The 17,043-nt window shown below is 43.6% G+C and overlaps 1 protein-coding gene across 3 annotated transcripts in view; it reads left to right on the top strand.

Moving 5' to 3' along the window:
* The window catches only part of LOC147438519 (uncharacterized), a 66,593-nt gene that overhangs the window by 21,561 nt on the left and 27,989 nt on the right, over positions 1–17,043 (top strand). Inside the window, exon 3 of one of the 3 annotated variants that reach the window (XM_086484615.1) lies at positions 4,686–4,780. The exons of the other annotated variants lie outside the window; for them this stretch is intronic. Within the exon in view, the coding sequence (XP_086340741.1) occupies positions 4,739–4,780 (42 nt within the window). The 5' untranslated portion in view covers positions 4,686–4,738. The remainder of the gene's footprint in view (positions 1–4,685; positions 4,781–17,043) is intronic. 3 annotated transcript variants of the gene reach the window in all.

A 17,043-nucleotide genomic window follows, 5' to 3' on the forward strand; every position in this document is an offset into this window, starting at 1 on the left:
ACAATGCTGAAAACGCTAGAGTTGTCGCGGGGTCGGTCTTGCTGAGAAGTTGCCCTTTGAGCAAGGTGCTTCTGCTCTCTCTTCTGCCAAAAAGTGCTAGCGCTAGGTTTCTACTTATACAAACTTAGCAAAAAATAATAAGTGAAAAATGTCAAAAATAGGGGAAATAGGTCTATGCACTGTAAAAATGCTACTGATGGGAATCTGATGGTCATGCTATGTGCAACCGGAGGATATGCATCTAATCTAAGTGTCTGGGCATGCACGGTCTGCGAAAAGACTCACAAAAGTGCCAAATCACTTCTTATTCTAGACTGACTTGAACCCTAGTCATGCTGTAGCTTGTCCACGTACACATAGGGTTAGATGTGTCACGTGACATCCCCTCCTTTTCAAAGTGAGGCACTGGTACCGAGCTGTATGGCGTCGAGGGAGATCGCCAATAGTATCCCGAATCTTGGAAGGGACTCTTTGCCGACCCACTCTGATGTGTGGGTCGTCGGCACTTGAACTTCTTAAAGGTCTGCAACGCTTGCTTCTTTGGGCCGCGCCGAAAGTGACACAAAGTCTTCTGTGGCTCCTTCAATGCTTCAACTTTGTCTATAGTCATGTGTCTACCTTCTTCAAGAATCTCCGTGACTGAAAATTCTTGAAATCACTTTCAACACAAAAACATGAACATAACCATTCCATGTAAAATGACTGAAAAAGCTCGTCTTCTCTAAAGACTGTGCATGCAATGTAGATGAACAAATAGACGGAGTGCCAACCCGTTCACCACACACACGCAAACAATGAGATTGAATCTTGTGTTTCTGACCTAAATCAATCAACTGTGGCAATTCCCAACGGAAATGCCCATGCTTGGTGCTCAATTCTTCTTGTGCTCTTTCTACGACTATGTCATGCCAAGGAAGAGACATGGAATGTTACTTCCTTGAATGCATACTTTTCAGCTTTTCATGAATAATACGCATACGTCCGTGCTTATTGATGAATGAAACGTGCTCAACGTACAATATGTCATGCCTAGGAAAAGGGATCACTTAAAGATGCTGACTAAAATACAGGAAACGATCATGAATGAAACACTCGACAAATGCGTGCTGACTAATCATTTGAACACATAGTACTTCCTGTAAGGGTTCTTTGGACCTAGGCCGAGAGCCAAGATCGGTTCTTCGTGAGGGGGTTCTTTGAAGTTTGGACCTCGACTCGAGAGCCAAGATCGGTGCTTCGTGATTGATTGTCTCTGCAATGAGGTTAGCTTCACTAGAGAAAGGATCAACTAACACATCATCCTTGTGAACAATCACATCATCTTCATGCTTGTCATTATCATGCAATTCATCATGCTTGTCATTGACATGCAATTCTTCATGCTTATCATTATCATTCAATTCATCATGCTTATCATCATGCAAATCTTGTGGGTCATGCTTGGGAGAAACAGAGACTGAGAGAGTCTCCTTCTCTTGAATCTCTTGCATCTGTGCCTGCACTTGAGAAAAGAGCCGCAATATCTCTTTCATGTGTCGGTCGTTCATTGCTTGTCTTGCTTTGTTCTCGCGATCAAATTCTACTTCGCTTTCTTCGCACTCACGATCAAATTTGGCTTGTCTTACTTTGGCTTCCAAGCGTGCTTGCTTGCGTTCACGCGCTATGGCTGCCATTCTTTCTTCATACTTACGATCAATTTTTGCTTTTCTTACTTCGCGTTCTAACTTCCTTGCTTCGTGTTCGAACTTGTTGTCCATAAACATCTGCTCCAACTCCTCGATAGGATCTGGTGCAATCCTTGGCGTGGATGGGGAAGGGAGAGGGTTGGAAAAACCTCTTGGTGGGGAAAATTCTTCTTCGTCTCTCTCAGGCTCATCACTCCGAGTGAAGTATCCATTCCGCTTTGAGTGATGACCATCCACTGAAGTCTTGGGTTCTTGTGAGTCTTGGGTTCTTGGGGTTCTGAAGTCTTGAGGTTTTTGAGGCTCTTGAGGGTCTTGAGGTTCTTCTTTCGCTTGCAATCTGTGTTAGAGAAGGATCTTCTCTTCACCCGAGTTTTGCTCTTTTCCACGGACGCACCTCTTGGCGGCCTTGCACAATGCACTCACACCAAGGTTGCTTTTTTCCACCTCACGTCGATTGGCCGGCCGCTAAAAGCACGGTCCGCTCTCAATGAGTGAAAAGAGGCACAAGGGGAGGCTGGACAAGCCCTTCTTTCTTGGGTTTCCTGTCACTCTTCAAAAACACGATTAGAAGTCGACACGCCCAAGAGAACTTGGGTTACGTGCGACTGGAACAAGCACCAAATTTTTTTTTCCTGTGGTTCTTGTGGTTCTTTCCTTGAGTGATACAGAACACTGCCAAAGCTCTGATACCAATGTAAGGTGCAACGGAATGAATGTTGAACTTTGCTCAAGATGAGTACTCCGAACTGTGCTTAAGGGTTCCTTTTACTTACGGAAGGGAGAGCCTTCCGTTCCTTAATGAGAGAGTGCAATGGACACAAACAAAATGAATGGACACTGAGCGTGAGGTGCTGAGACTGAGAGATAGAGAGAGAAGAGAATACGGCACCGTGAAGTTGTCAAACCCTCCTCCGAAGGCCCTACTCTCTGTGGCGAGAGCGGTCTACTTATGATTGCATAAATCTCTACAATGCTTGGACTTGCCGACGATGTCGATGACGATGAGGACGACGACGAGACGGGCTGAAATCTGAAAACTCTAAGGGGCTGAAATCTGCAAATCTTTATTTGCTGAATTCTGACTCTATGTCAGTGACGATGTCGACGACGATGATGCGACGACGACGCGCTGAAAACGCAGATGCTGAAATCTGCGTTTTCCGGGCTGAAACTGCAAGCTTCGATGGATCTGACCGTGCGGCGAGGATCTACTGCGGGGAGGTGAGATCTGCGAGGTTTGGGGGTTCTATTGTGGAGTCCGACTGCTGAAAACTGAAAATGCTGGTGCTGCTGTTGCTTCTGTCGCGAAGATCTGCAAAAACGCTAGGTCTCTGGCTGATCCAAAAACACTAGGCTGATTTAGGGTTCTGCGGTGGAAATCTGCTAACGCTAGGGCTGATCTGTTGTCTACTATCGCTTTGAATCTGCAAGTGCAAAAACGCTGGATGATCTGATGCAAAAACGCTAGGCCTTCTGCAATACTGAAAATGCTAGAGTTGTCGCGGGGTCGGTCTTGTTGAGAAGTTGCCTGTTGAGCAAGGTGCTCCTACTGCTTCTTCTGCCAGAAAGTGCCAGCGCTAGGTTTCTACATATACAAACTTAGCAAAATTGCCCTACCTACTTTCCAACAAAAGTCACTCAAAAATAATAAGTGAAAAATGTCAAAAATAGGGAAAATAGGTCTATGCATTGTAAAAATTCTACTGATGGGATCTAACTGGAATCTGATGGTCATGCTGTGTGCAATCGAAGGATATGCACAAAAGTGCCAGATCACTTCCTATCCTAGACTGACTTGACTGAGCTAAACCTTGGTCATGTTGTAGCTTGTCCACGTACACATGGGGTTGGATGTGTCACGTGACATCTTGTCTTGGAAGGTTTGTTTTAGCTGTCCTACAGTGGATTACACTTTCACTTACTACTTGGGAAGTTCTTCTGTTACTTTGTATACTGGAATGAGGCTTCATTCTTACAAGCATTGTACAAAATAATTCTAAGACTGAATTGTTTTTGTACTTATCATTTCATTTCTTCCAAAGCCAGTTGTCTTTTGAATTTCCAAAGCTAGCTGTCTTTTGAATTTAAAAGTTCATTTATGTCATATTATTTATGGTAGACCAGCTACACACACACGCGCGAAAAATTCCGTAGCAGAGCTCATGACATGAAAGCTGTATGGACGCCTGCGTTTTGCGTAGACTATTGCTGACATGGCAGCGTTGAATGGATAGCCCCTGAGGGCGCTAGCTCTTGGGAGCACATGCTTTTAGACTTAATGCCTTTCATGTAACTGCTTTTAGATGGCCAAGGACCTTCAAATATGTACCTAGGGCTCACTCTCTGGCATTCTACCTGTGGGAGATGTAGAGTAGAGCCGCAAGTGTTGTAGCTCGTTGAAGCAATATAAAGAAATACCGAAAGGGGCGCCATAGTTTGGGGCCAGTGTGCTGTGGGGGTTGAACTATGCCACTCTGTGTCTCGTGTGAAGTCTCTCTCTTTCACTTCAATTGTTTCGAAGTGCCTAAAGCGCTTTTCAATCTGTTCTTTTTTTGTTGTCATGTGGTGCCGTCCCGTTACCGTTAGGGTTTAATAAACCTAATTCTCCGAGTTTATCAGAGTATGGCTAAGGGGCCTTAAACCAAAAGAAATAAAGCAAATCGCGAATCAAGCTGACTTGGCAATCGTACATATAGCGCGCAAAACACGGAGCTGTTTACGCGGTACATTTACAGAATTTTGCACCAGTGTTGGATTTATACCCGTATGGTTCTATTGTGTACTTGTGTGAAAAAGGGTATTCCGTACCTGTGTGAAAAAGTTTACTGAAGGAGGTTTTTAAAAGTTTTATAAGGGGGTTGATATGTTGCGTTTTTCATTCCAGCCTCTACATAGGCTTGCAATTGTAGCTAGCCTTGGTCATTGATGGTTTATTCTAGACTCCCATGCATGTAGTCTTGACTCCTTGGTTTTACCTTTCTTTCTTTCGTGCTACTTTAGGTTTGTTATACCATGCACTTGTGCTTTCATCAGTTTCCTATTAGCTATGGTCAATGGAGTCTTCTATCTACTCGCGCGTCAAACTTGATAGTGAGGTATGTGGATTCTTAAAGCTTCAAGTTCTATTGTTGAAGTGTTGAGTTTAGTTCTCAAGTCTAAAGTCTCTTTCAATAAAGATGTTTTCAATGTTTAGTAGTTAACTAGTTTGTGTATATTTGTCTATAAAAATACGGTCGTGTATAGTTCGGCAGGTAAGGCTGAACCGTACCCCAACGATACTTTCATACCTGTGCGGTATTGTTGTCTGGTTTGCGTATGGAAAAACTATGTTCCACGTTTTACGGAACAACCCTCTAAGCATTAGCTTTGGAGGCAGAGCTTTTCACTGGACATTGCTTTTGGATCAGGGCCACATGTAAAACGTTTATAAGCAGAGCCAAGGCTCTCTTTTGGCAGATTAGCTTGGGAGCATTGTAGAGAGAGGACCCTCGGACATTATACCTTGTGAAGTATCAATAAGAAAGAAATATCAAAAGGGGCGCCAATTTTTGGGGCTAGTGCATCTAGAAGCAGAACCCCACCACTTCGTGCGTACTCTCTCTCTCTCTCTCCAAGTTCAGGTCAGTTGTTTTGTAGTTTCGTCACTTGTTGGTGTAGATTTCTTGCTTGGAGTGTGTAAGCCTGTTACATGTAGGAACTCAAAGTGTTTGAAATTTTGGGAATCAAAATTCGTTCATGTCGATGAGTAGGGCTCCTCGAGAGGAACAACTTTGACTTTTGTGGCGCATCCAAATTCTCATCTGTTGAAGAGAATTATAGAGGATTTTGAAATTTAGAAAAGTGTCAAAAAGCATGTTTTTAGAGCTTTTTAGGACAAAAATGAACTCACTTCTTTTTTTTGTTGTCATTTCCTCTTCTTCCAACTCCATAGCTCCCCGTTGTAGGTTCATGTAGGACTGGTTTGCTTGTCAGAGTCATAGTTACGTGGGAACAAGGCACGACAACGAGTATGAAAGGTTATTTCATGTTATGGACACTCACGTCTAAAGCACGGAACGGGAAGTTGGAATGGAAACGTGGAATGGAGACTTGAAAATGGCCATTTCCTGTAACTATGGTCAGAATAGCGAATGGCTAACGCTATGATACGGCACCAAGTGCCAAACAAAAGAACAAAACTAGATCAGACTCTAGCAGTTCAACCCTACTTGAAATAGAGAGGGAGAGAATCCACACAGTAGACATGGAGTGGTGGAGTTCCACTTCCAGATACTCTGGCCCCCAACCCCTATCTCCCCTTTTGGTATTTCTTTTATATTGCTTTGAACAAGGTAGAATTGGAAGGGGTGAAGTTGTGCAACTCCAACTGCAAGTTTGTTAGAACTCTCTCCTAAGGCTCATTTATAAAGACCCCAAGCCTAAAAGCACCAAATAAAATATCTTACGCCAATTCTAAAAGCTATTGCTAAATTAGGTGCCCAAAAGCTTGTCCGTAAATCCGGCTAGCCTACCACACCATTACTTGTAAAACGTGCTGTAAATTTTAGAATTTGGTACGACCTACCAAGCGTGCCATCATGCTTGCCAGTTTCTTTGCTTTATAGGCTTTTGCCCACATATCATCACTTTGTGAGACACTTCAACGACGAGAATAAATCTTTGAAATTTGATGCTTTATATGGTGAGTACGATGCAAGCAAAGTGTTGGCATTTGTTGCTCAGTTTGATATTGCGGTGATAAGGATGTAATTGAAGGGTACAACTGTACATTGGTGGATATCCATAAACCCATTATCTTAAGCACCGATGACTTGAAAAGTGTTTAAGAATTCTTCTTTGTTCAATTCTCGTCACCAAATGCAGTGCAAATGATCACTTGAAGATGGGACCAAGTTGGGCAATTAGAATGTGAGAAGGTACTTTAATATGTAGAAAAGGTTTAGAAAGCTTTGCTGCAAGCCTCCCCCTTTTTTTATATTTTGGATGCAAAGAAGAGAATATTATTGGAGGTTTTTCTTTTTTGATAAATGTTTTAATGCTTCAACGGTTTGCAAACTCAAAGAATAGAATATAACTTTGTGTGAACAGCACTAGGTGCTAGGTCTCTTTTATAGCTCTCTTAAATTACTCAAACTAATTTTGCAAACGCAACTCAATTGATGACAAAAACAATCTGCCAAAAGCCAAGTCTATTGTGCCGCCCATGAAGTCAAGGTCAAATACCCAATGGAACACAATTACAACCAGAATGACCCTTAGCACAATCAAAAGGGTGAAATGGCCAATGATGTTGCAACGTGCATGGCACTTAGGCCAATGGTAGATGCTTTAAACAAGGGTCTTTTGTTAGCAGACCTATGCTTGCTTGTATATTCATAGAAATGCCATGTTGGCTAGCTCTAAGGTTTCTGTAGGTCTAATACCATTGTGTACATGCGTACTAACGTCCTCTAGTCATTTACTCTTGAACGGGGACGGTCCATATTGATGTTGCAGTGCATAACATCGATATGTACTTGTGTCCTTATTTTTTGTATGCTTTTTCTTGTACGAATATCATTAATAGTTTCGCAAAATTGGGATGCCTGCCTGAAACCATGTGCATGCGATTTGTTGACACATTTTGGTGGCTTGTGAATAGGTGCTAGGTATAGCCCTCTTTTCGGAATGAGAAAATCCTAGGATTAGAGCCTTGGGCGATCTAAAAGTGGCTTAGAACATCAATAAATGTGTGTCCACACGAATTTTAATTTTGAAGTGGACATAAAAGGCTTAAATTAAAGCCTTTTGATCCAAGTTGAGAATTTTGACGAGTGGAAAGTTTAAAAAGACCTACTTGTAAGAGAATTTGAGTTTCCAAGGCACTTTCAATATCTAGATTTTGCATTTTGAAACTTTCCATGGTTATATCGAGCATTGGGGGGAATCTATTTTCATATCCTTCACCACTATTCTCACTACATGTGGCTATTTTTCAAACTGAACAGTCTATTAGCTTGCAAAATTTTCAAATTTTTAGTGTTCTCTCAACTTTCGACCATTCCTCTTTTGTCGAGATCACGGAGAAGCTCTCGCATCAATGTATATGTCGACAACAGAAGATGTGTGCGCATAAGACTGTCCTAAAACTTTGTCGAAAGTCCAGTTGTTTGGCCCTTTAATTGATGTTTGGAAGTGTAACTGACTTGGGCACTCCAAGTCGGGAATCTACCACAACACACGTAGGCAAGCTGAAAGAACTGAACAATATTGAGAGAGAGACGACACAACACAACATAGTTACACACCCAGAGAGATTGGCCCCAAATATTGGCGTCCCTTTCGGTATTCTTTATTAATAATGTACAATGTTGGAGGGTCCTTGTCTCAACAATGCTCCCAAGCTCATCTCCCTGAGAGTGATGTCACAAGACGGCACCACGTGCCAATAGAAAAGAACAGACTTTTTGTAACAGACTTGGACACTCCAAGTCAAGAATCAACCGCGACAGCACCAAATAACCACTTCAAAACAATTCACAGACCACAATAGATTTGCACTAGCCCGGCGGAGTTCCGTGCCTAGAGATATTGGCCCCAAAGACTGGCGCCCCTTTCGGTATTTCTTTTTATATTAATCAATCATCAAAGTACAAGAGAGCGGTTAGGGTTTCACTCTCAGACTCTGCGTCCAGATGCTCTGAGAAGTGAGGCCTTCACCACTAATTTAAAGGTTACAAAGGATGCCCAAAAGCAGAGCCCCAAAAGCTTCAAATCAAAAGCAATCAGTTCTCTCTCTCTTAGAGAGTCTTTTCTCTTTTTTTTAAAAAAAAAAAGCAAAAGCAAAATTCGCGTCGCTCATCATTTTCCATTTTTTTTTTTTTAATTTTAATAATCCGCCTCCGCGATTTCCGGAATTTAGGGTTTCTGGCAAAAATTAGGGTTTCTGCTGTCCGCCATGTCATCACTTTGTGACATACCCCCCTCTTGAAAGCATTGTAATCGACCGTGATTACGCCTGCAAAACCGACAAAAGCCATAAACCGTCTTAGCAGACATTGACTGTTAGTACCTACGTACTAGGAACACACATCTAGCATATGTACAAAATCGACAGTCACATCACACGACATCACAGGACATCACCAGACATCACAGGACATCACATGACATTCAACATTCATTCGGATCTTAGACCATGATTTATTGGCAATGTAGCTAGCAATCACATCTAGGTCCAATCGGGACCTCATCGATGTCCGATTGACTAACCCCTATTGCAACCATGTCTATTCGAGATCAAGTAGACCAAAATGCTACAGTCATTTCGTCTACCAGTTCCTGCACTCACAAGAAGTCAAGAACAAATCAGTATCATAATCAGGAATTCCATTTCATAAAGTCATCCAGCAGAATACTGTCAGCTCTCAGTATCCCTGAAGCTCAAAGAGACATCAGTGACTTTAGTATCAAAATCGAGGCATCTGTTGACAAAGGAGTGGAGTGACTCCCCTCTTGTGCATCCCACTGCACCAGATCTCCGGCCAAGCTGAATTCTGGGTTCCGTTTGGAGTAGACTATGCTAAACCAAAACATCGAGGTAAAGTTTCACAATCCGAGGAGTATCTGCTAGGTCCTCCTCCTCCATCCACTTCGCATCAAATGTAGGAAAGTTCTTGAACTTAACCAAGAACCCGCCTTCGGACTTTATCTTTCTTGGTATCATTATGTGCCAAAATCTGTTCAGGAACAAGGATCTCCTCGTTTTCTTCCACTTTGGGTTGCTCATCAGGCTCCCCATCATCAGGCACATCACCCTTAACAGGGTTCAAGAGACTCACATGCAATGCATTATGAATCCTCCAAGTATCTGGCAGTTCCAATCGGAAGGAGACATCATTTGTCTTGTCAGTGATCTGGAAAGGTCCGTAGTATCACATACTAAGCTTTGGAAAAAGCCTCTCCTTTCCCTTTTTCTTTCGCAGGCGTGCCTTCTCAAAAGTAAGAGCACCCAATCATCCTCCTTCAGTTTCCAGTCGCGACGATGTCGATCGGTTGCCTTTTTCTGTCGTTCTTGAAACTCCTGCAAAGTCTCGCGAACCTTGGCAAAAGCCGTATCCAAGTCTCGCGAATATTCATCCGCTTCAAATTTCTAATCTTTCGTGCTCAGGAAGGATGGAACCTTCGCAGTAGTTTCAACAATCTCACATGGCATCTTCCCCGTCGAAGAGTGTATCGTGTTATTGTATGCAAATTCCACCAAAGGTAGGTTCTTTTCTCATTGAGTCTTCTGATGCGAGATACAAGACTTCAATAAATCTAAAATCACTGAATTGGCAATCTCAGATTGCCCGTCAGTCTGCAAGTGGAACGATGACAAGAACTGCAACCGCGTGCCAATGTTCTCCCAAATTGCCTTCCAAAACAAACTCATAAATCTGGGGTCTCTGTCGGAGACAATCGTCTCAGGTGTGCCATGTAATCGGGAAATCATCGTGATCATTATGTATTCTCGGGAGATAAAAAAAAATGAAATCCATTTCAATATTTTCCCAAGGGCGGGTGGGTATGGGTAAAGGTTGTAACAATCCCTGTGCCTTATGCCTGTCAAACTTGACCTTCTGGCATACCAAGCAACTGCGCACAAACTCTTCCACATCCTTCTTCAGTCTCCGCCAAAAGAAATCTCTCTCTACCCCTTTCATGGTGGTAGCAATGCCGCGGTGACCCGTAAAAGGTGGACAGTGGCAATTAGTCATAACCTTTTCCCTCAACGGCTGTGTAACGCACAACATAGTCTTTTTCATCAAGTAGCCTTCCCAAAGGGAGTATCCAGCTACTGTCTCCCCATCCCGTATCCGTGTGAAAATATCTGCAAAATCTATATCTGTGGCACACTGATCGACCATATCCTCGAAGCTCCTATGATGTATCGCGGAAATAGCCAAAACCAACGGTTTTCGAGACAAAGCATCTGCCACCACATTCTTCTATCCCTGCACATGGACAATCTGGAAGTGGAATTGTGGCAAGTTTTTCACCCATCGCATCTGCTTTTCCGAAAGCTGCTTCTGTGACAAGAAGTAGCGCAAACTCTGATGTTCTGTAAAGACAGTAAAATCCGCTTTGAGTAGGTAATGCCGCCACTGAGTAAGAGCGTGGATAACCGCCAAAAGCTCTTTCCCATAGATCTGTGCTGTCATCTCCGGCCTAGAGAACAAACGACTCTCGTAAGCTATGACATGGCCTTCTTGCATCAAGACCGCACCCAGACTGCGACCACAAGCATCACAAAATACTTCAAATGACTTCTGCAAGTCCGGCAAAGTCAAATCTGGTCCTGTAGTGAATTTCTCTTTCAATGTCTGAAAGGCAGTCACCTCTGTGGGTCCCCACGAAAAAGGTACTCCTTTCTGTGTCAAGGTATGCAAAGGGGAAGCAACCTCTGTAAACTTTCGTATGAACCGCCTGTAGTACGAACACAGTCCCAAGAAGCTTCTAGCTTCATGGACATTCCTCAAATCGGGCCAATCACGGATAGTCTCTATCTTGGCCGGGTTCATTTGCACTCCTGCTGTTGACACAATGTGTCCCAAAAAGTGTATCTCTCGTAGGAAAAATTCACTTTTCTTAGCATTAATCACTAATGTGTGATCTCGTAATGCCTGGAAGACTTGAAGCAGATGATCTCTGTGTTCTGCCTCATTGTTCGAGAAAACAATGATGTCGTCAAAGAAAGTGCCAACAAATAGCCTGTACTCTCGAAAAATCCTATCCATCATCCGGTTAAATGCCGCAGGAGCATTGGTTAAGCCAAAAGGCATCACCAAAAACTCAAATAACCCAAAAGTCGTCCGAAAAGCTGTCTTGTAGACATCTCTTGGCGCTATCCTGATCATATGATATCCACTCTTCAAGTCAATCGTGCTAAAGCACGAGGATCCCTGTAACTTGTCGAGTATATCATCAATCCTACGAATCGGAAATCTGTTCTTGATGGCGATTTCGTTGAGAGTGCTATAATCGATGCACATTCTCCAAGATCCATCTTTCTTCAAAAACCAACAACACTGGAGAGCAATACGGTGAAGTACTAGACTGGACAAGACCCTTTTCCAAGAGGTCTTTCACTGAGTTCATAATCTTTTCATTCTGTACTCGGCTCACACGATAAGGTGGCCGATTCGGTGGCGTGCTTCCAGATTTCAGATCAATGGTATGATCTTCAGGCCCTCTAAGAAGCAATCGGCATGAGTGTGGAGAAAAATCTTGGTGTTCTTTTCTTCAGGTCAAAACATATTCAACCTTTATCCATTGTTCAGTTCTCCCAAAAGAATGAGTAAGAAAACTGAAGTTCATCAAGTACAATCTCTAAGCCCTTTATTTATCAAAGTCGCTTTCTCGGCCCGGTAGTCAACCACGGCGTAGTTCTTGTGGTACCAAGGGATCCCGAGTAGAACGTCACTCGCGTGCCCTGAGCACCCCTGTCATTGCAAACGAAGTTTGCCAATGCTCGGTGTAATGGCAACATCCCATCCGGGTGACAGTCGAACTACCTCCGCCTGTGGCGTCAGTCTGTCGGGCGTAGTTCCAAATCGAGCCGCCAATTCCAAGTGAAAAGAAGTTGGCCTTGGCTCCTTCAAAAGAGCTTCCTGATCATTCACTTTGTCCCAAAAAAAAGTGGCAAAGTTTGTACTTTCATTCATTTGATTCGGTGCAAGTCCCACGCCATGTGGTACCAGTTCTACTTTTCTATCTGCCTTTTTTGCCACATTCCTCAGCTGCTCTCAAACTCTTAGGCCTGTCGTCGTCTTTATCATTTTGTTCTTTCTGTGCCTTATCAGGGCACTCTGCGGAGATACGTCCATGTTCCCCGCATCCAAAGCACTTCCCCTCTCTGATGAAGCGAGCTCTCTCCTCAGGAGTAAGCTTGGGTCGTGCATCCTTTTTCTCTGGGTTGCTCCTTTTTTCTTTCTTCTTTCTTTCCTAGAAGTCTGTTCGGCTCGTTGTGTCATGGCCTTATCTATGGGGTAGGTCAAACTGCCAGAGTGAATGGCAAAGCCCCGCTTCGCATGACTCATCAACTCCTGAATAGAAGCTGACTTTTGTTCCAAGCAGTGATCTCGGATCTCTGTAGGTAGACCCAAGGTAAACCGCTCAATCTGTTCTCTGAATGAGATCTTCTTGAATGAAGAGGCGGGTAGAAAAGAGCTCCAGAATCTTTCACAATAAGCATTGATTGTATCTTTCTTGGTCATCCGAAGATGGTTCCAAGCAGCTCGTACATCTCGTTCATATTCTTGCGTCAACCAAGAAGAAATAAAAAGCTTTTAAATTTCAGCCATTTAACTGGCGCACTCTTGTTAAAAGAAGCGTGGACCACCAAGTACGAGCATTCTCCTTAAGGTAAGAGGTAGCTCTCTGAATCTTGGAGTGCTCTGAATAGCGTCCTCCCGCGAAAGCGATGTCAAACTGCTGAATAAAAGACAAAGCCTTCGAAGCATCTGAGTATCCTGAAAAGTATCAAACTTGATCGAGTGGCCACCTTCCTTAAACTCTCGGACTTTCTTGCTTTTATCTTCGAGAAAGTCATACTGGTTGGCTTTGTAAAAATTCTTCTTGTTCGCATAAAACTTTCCGTCATCGGAATCTGAGCTGTCTGTAGACGAGTCCTCAGTAGAACTGTGAGTCTCTGGGCGAGATTTAGCCTTCTTTGCCTTTCTCTTGCCCTTTCCAAAGCGTTGCTTCTTGCTTCGCTTTTTGCCTTTTCTGTCTTCTTCGCTCGAATCCGAGGAGCTAGAAGAACTGTCAGAAGAAGAAGAAGAAGAAGAAGAACTGGGTAGGTCTTCAAACTTGACGCGCTTCTTCAATTTCTTTGCCTTGTCAAATGTCGACCGACGACCTAAATATCCCGGGAAGTCAGTGCCTTTCTTCTGCTTTTTGCCGTGCTTTTTGGCTTTCTTTTGCGTGTCAAAAAGCTGAGCAATCCGTGCATCAACCACGTTCTCTAGTTCCTTCTCCGTATATTTCTTGGAGGCAGAAGGTTTCTTGAGAGCGGGTTTCGGGAGTGGTGTTGTGGTTCTCTGCCACTCCATCTGTACCTCTTCCAAAGAGGTCTGGTTCATATATTTTGCCATCTTCGGGTCCTTGGCAAAATTGAGCATCATCTTTGTTGCATCGCCGATCAACTGGCGACGCTCTATCTCTTGCCGTTCCGCCTAAGTAGGCCAAGGCGGGCCATACTCTCTGCCTGAATCTTCGTTGTTATCCCAGCCCACATCTCCAGATGTAGAGGGAGTCGACTGATCATTGCCTGAAGCCATAGGTGCCGCGGAAAAAAATTCGGGGATCGGATTTCCCGTAGAAGAGAAATCGGCCGTGCTCTGATACCACTGTAACCGACTTGGACACTCCAAGTCAAGAATCAACCGCGACAGCACCAAATAACCACTTCAAAACAATTCACAGATCACAATAGATTTGCACTAGCTCGGCGGAGTTCCGTGCCTAGAGATATTGGCCCCAAAGACTGGTGCCCCTTTCGGTATTTCTTTTTATATTAATCAATCATCAAAGTACAAGAGAGCGGTTAGGGTTTCACTCTCAGACTATGCGTCCAGATGCTCTGAGAAGTGAGGCCCTCACCACTAATTTAAAGGTTACAAGGGATGCCCAAAAGCAGAGCCCCAAAAGCTTCAAATCAAAAGCATCAGTTCTCTCTCTCTCTCTTAGAGAGTCTTTTCTCTTTTTTCAAAAAGAGAAATCGACCGTGCTCTGATACCACTGTAACAGACTTGGACACTCCAAGTCAAGAATCAACCGCGACAGCACCAAATAACCACTTCAAAACAATTCACAGATCACAATAGATTTGCACTAGCCCGACGGAGTTCCGTGCCTAGAGATATTGGCCCCAAAGACTGGCGCCCCTTTCGGTATTTCTTTTTATATTAATCAATCATCAAAGTACAAGAGAGCGGTTAGGGTTTCACTCTCAGACTCTGCGTCCAAATGCTCTGAGAAGTGAGGCCCTCACCACTAATTTAAAGGTTACAAGGGATGCCCAAAAGCAGAGCCCCAAAAGCTTCAAATCAAAAGCATCAGTTCTCTCTCTCTTAGAGAGTCTTTTCTCTTTTTTTTATAAAAAAAAGCAAAAGCAAAATTCGCGTCGCTCATTATTTTCCAATTTTATTTTTATTTTTATTTTTAATAATCCGCCTCCGCGATTTCCGGAATTTAGGGATTTTGGCAAAAATTAGGGTTTCTGCTGTCCGCCACGTCATCACTTTGTGACACTTTTAGCACTTCAATAACAACTGAACTGAAAGAGAGACACGACACGCGACACGGAGTGGAGTCAGTGGCAGAATTCCACCCCAGAGAGTATTGGCCCCAAACCTTGGCGCCCCTTTCGGTATTTCTTTATATTGCATCATCAAAGTACAAGTCGGTACTCCAGACTTTGCACCTTCTCCAGGAAGCATGCCAGAGAATGAGCCCTAACCTCATATTTAAAGGCCCTTGGCCTAAAAAGCAATTACAGTGAAAAGCCTTCAAAACTCAAAAGCTCCTGGTCCAAAAAGCAATGCCAAAAGTTACAAGCTTTTCGTAAATCACGGAAATCCGTACAGCTTGCAATGTCATCAGTCAGCACAAAACACGGAAATCTTCCTGCTGCCCTTAGGATTAGAGTTAGGGTTTCTGCAGTTTTAGGGTTAGGGTTTCCAGAATTACGATTTGTAGGTTTTAGGGTTAGGGTTTCCAAAATTAGGGTTTACAAGTTTTAGGGTTAGGGTTTCAGCAGTTAGGGTTTCAGGCAGAAATTAGGGTTTGCCACGTCAGCAGTTTGTTACATCTCCCCTTCTTGAAAGAGAGTAATCGTCCGCGATTACAGCATATCTGCAAAACAACTCATGCTAGCTCAAAAAGAATTTCCGAGGGACATTCCGTGGGACAATCAGTTTGCTCTTTTTATCAAGGAGTTAGCTTCTCCTTTCAGCTCTTTTGATCAAGGAGTTAGCTTCTCCTTTCGGATGTTTTGATCAAGGAGTTAGCTTCTCCTCTCGTACAAATCGGAACTCTTGATATTCCGGCGTAGTAAAATTAGCCATCACACCTAGACCGTACTGATCTTCCACGGGTGTCAATGCACTAAAATTATATACCCAGGTAATCTCATCCAATTAGGAATATTCAGTAGTTGTCACATCACAATGCAACACAAATGCTTACATATGCATGTTACAAGACATAGAAACAGAAAGCCGCCGATGAACACTCCTCCCGCATAACCTAACAAGGTCAGGGTTAGGAGATATTCAACGACTCCCTCATCACTACTCCCGCATAACCTAAAAAGGTCCGTGCCGGGAGATATAGAGGCCTTTTACAACCAAACGCCCCCAGACCGTAGTCTGCGTCGTTTGGAGGTGCTGAGAGTAACCACTGGTGAGACTTCCTAATACTCCTCCCGCATAACCATCCATTTCAAACAAATTCCAACTAGGATCACCAAACAAGATCAAACAGAACTCAAACATAAAAAGCAATCTCGACATCAGTCGAGCTCGAAAAGTAGACTAACTTTCCATCGTGAAACCTGTACCAAAAATTAGGGTTAGGTTTCTTCCATGAGGTCGTAGCCGAGCACAGCATGGTCCGTCAGCTCTTGGACAAACAGTGTTGCTTTGGCGGCGATGGTAGTCCCAAGATAGCAATTCACTAAACCTCCAAGGTCATCTGCTCGTGAAGAGACATCTACTGAGAGATGTTGAGAAATTTCAAGATATAATCTGCTAGGGTTTCCATGGCAAGCATTTCAAGATACCCCACTCTGCCAGAAGTTGCACTCCGAAGGAAGATGTCAGAAACCATATAACTTCGGGCAATTTTTTTTTTCTTGAAAGCTTGCCAAGTACTTAAAGTATGCTGCTTGGTAGCTGTAGACATCAACATCTGCATGGCACTGCTTCTGAGAAAAACAGTGACTTGAAACAAATGTGGATCCTTCTCTTGTAAGTGATCTTAATTGGCTTATGCCATGTAAGACATGAGCGATGAAGACGAGAGCTCGCCCGATGCGCGATGAAGCGCGATGAAGTAAGGGTGGAAGTGGCTAATAAGGCTGGGTTGGAGGGCGAAGATCCCTCAAATAAAATTCCAATAGCTCTGTCTGCCCTTTTGTAGGACCGGTATGCTTTCAGAAAAGCACACGCCTGATGCTCTGATACACTGTCACAAGACGGGCACCACGTGCCAATAGAATAGAACAAACTTTTAGCACTTCAAGAACAACTGAATTGAAAGAGAGACACGACACGCGACGCGGAGTGGCGGAATTCCACCCTAGAGAGTATTGGCCCCAAACCTTGGCGTCCCT

Source organism: Adiantum capillus-veneris, chromosome 16, assembly GCF_014529385.1.
Source record: "Adiantum capillus-veneris isolate H3 chromosome 16, ASM1452938v2, whole genome shotgun sequence".
NCBI classification, from domain to species: Eukaryota; Viridiplantae; Streptophyta; class Polypodiopsida; order Polypodiales; family Pteridaceae; genus Adiantum; species Adiantum capillus-veneris.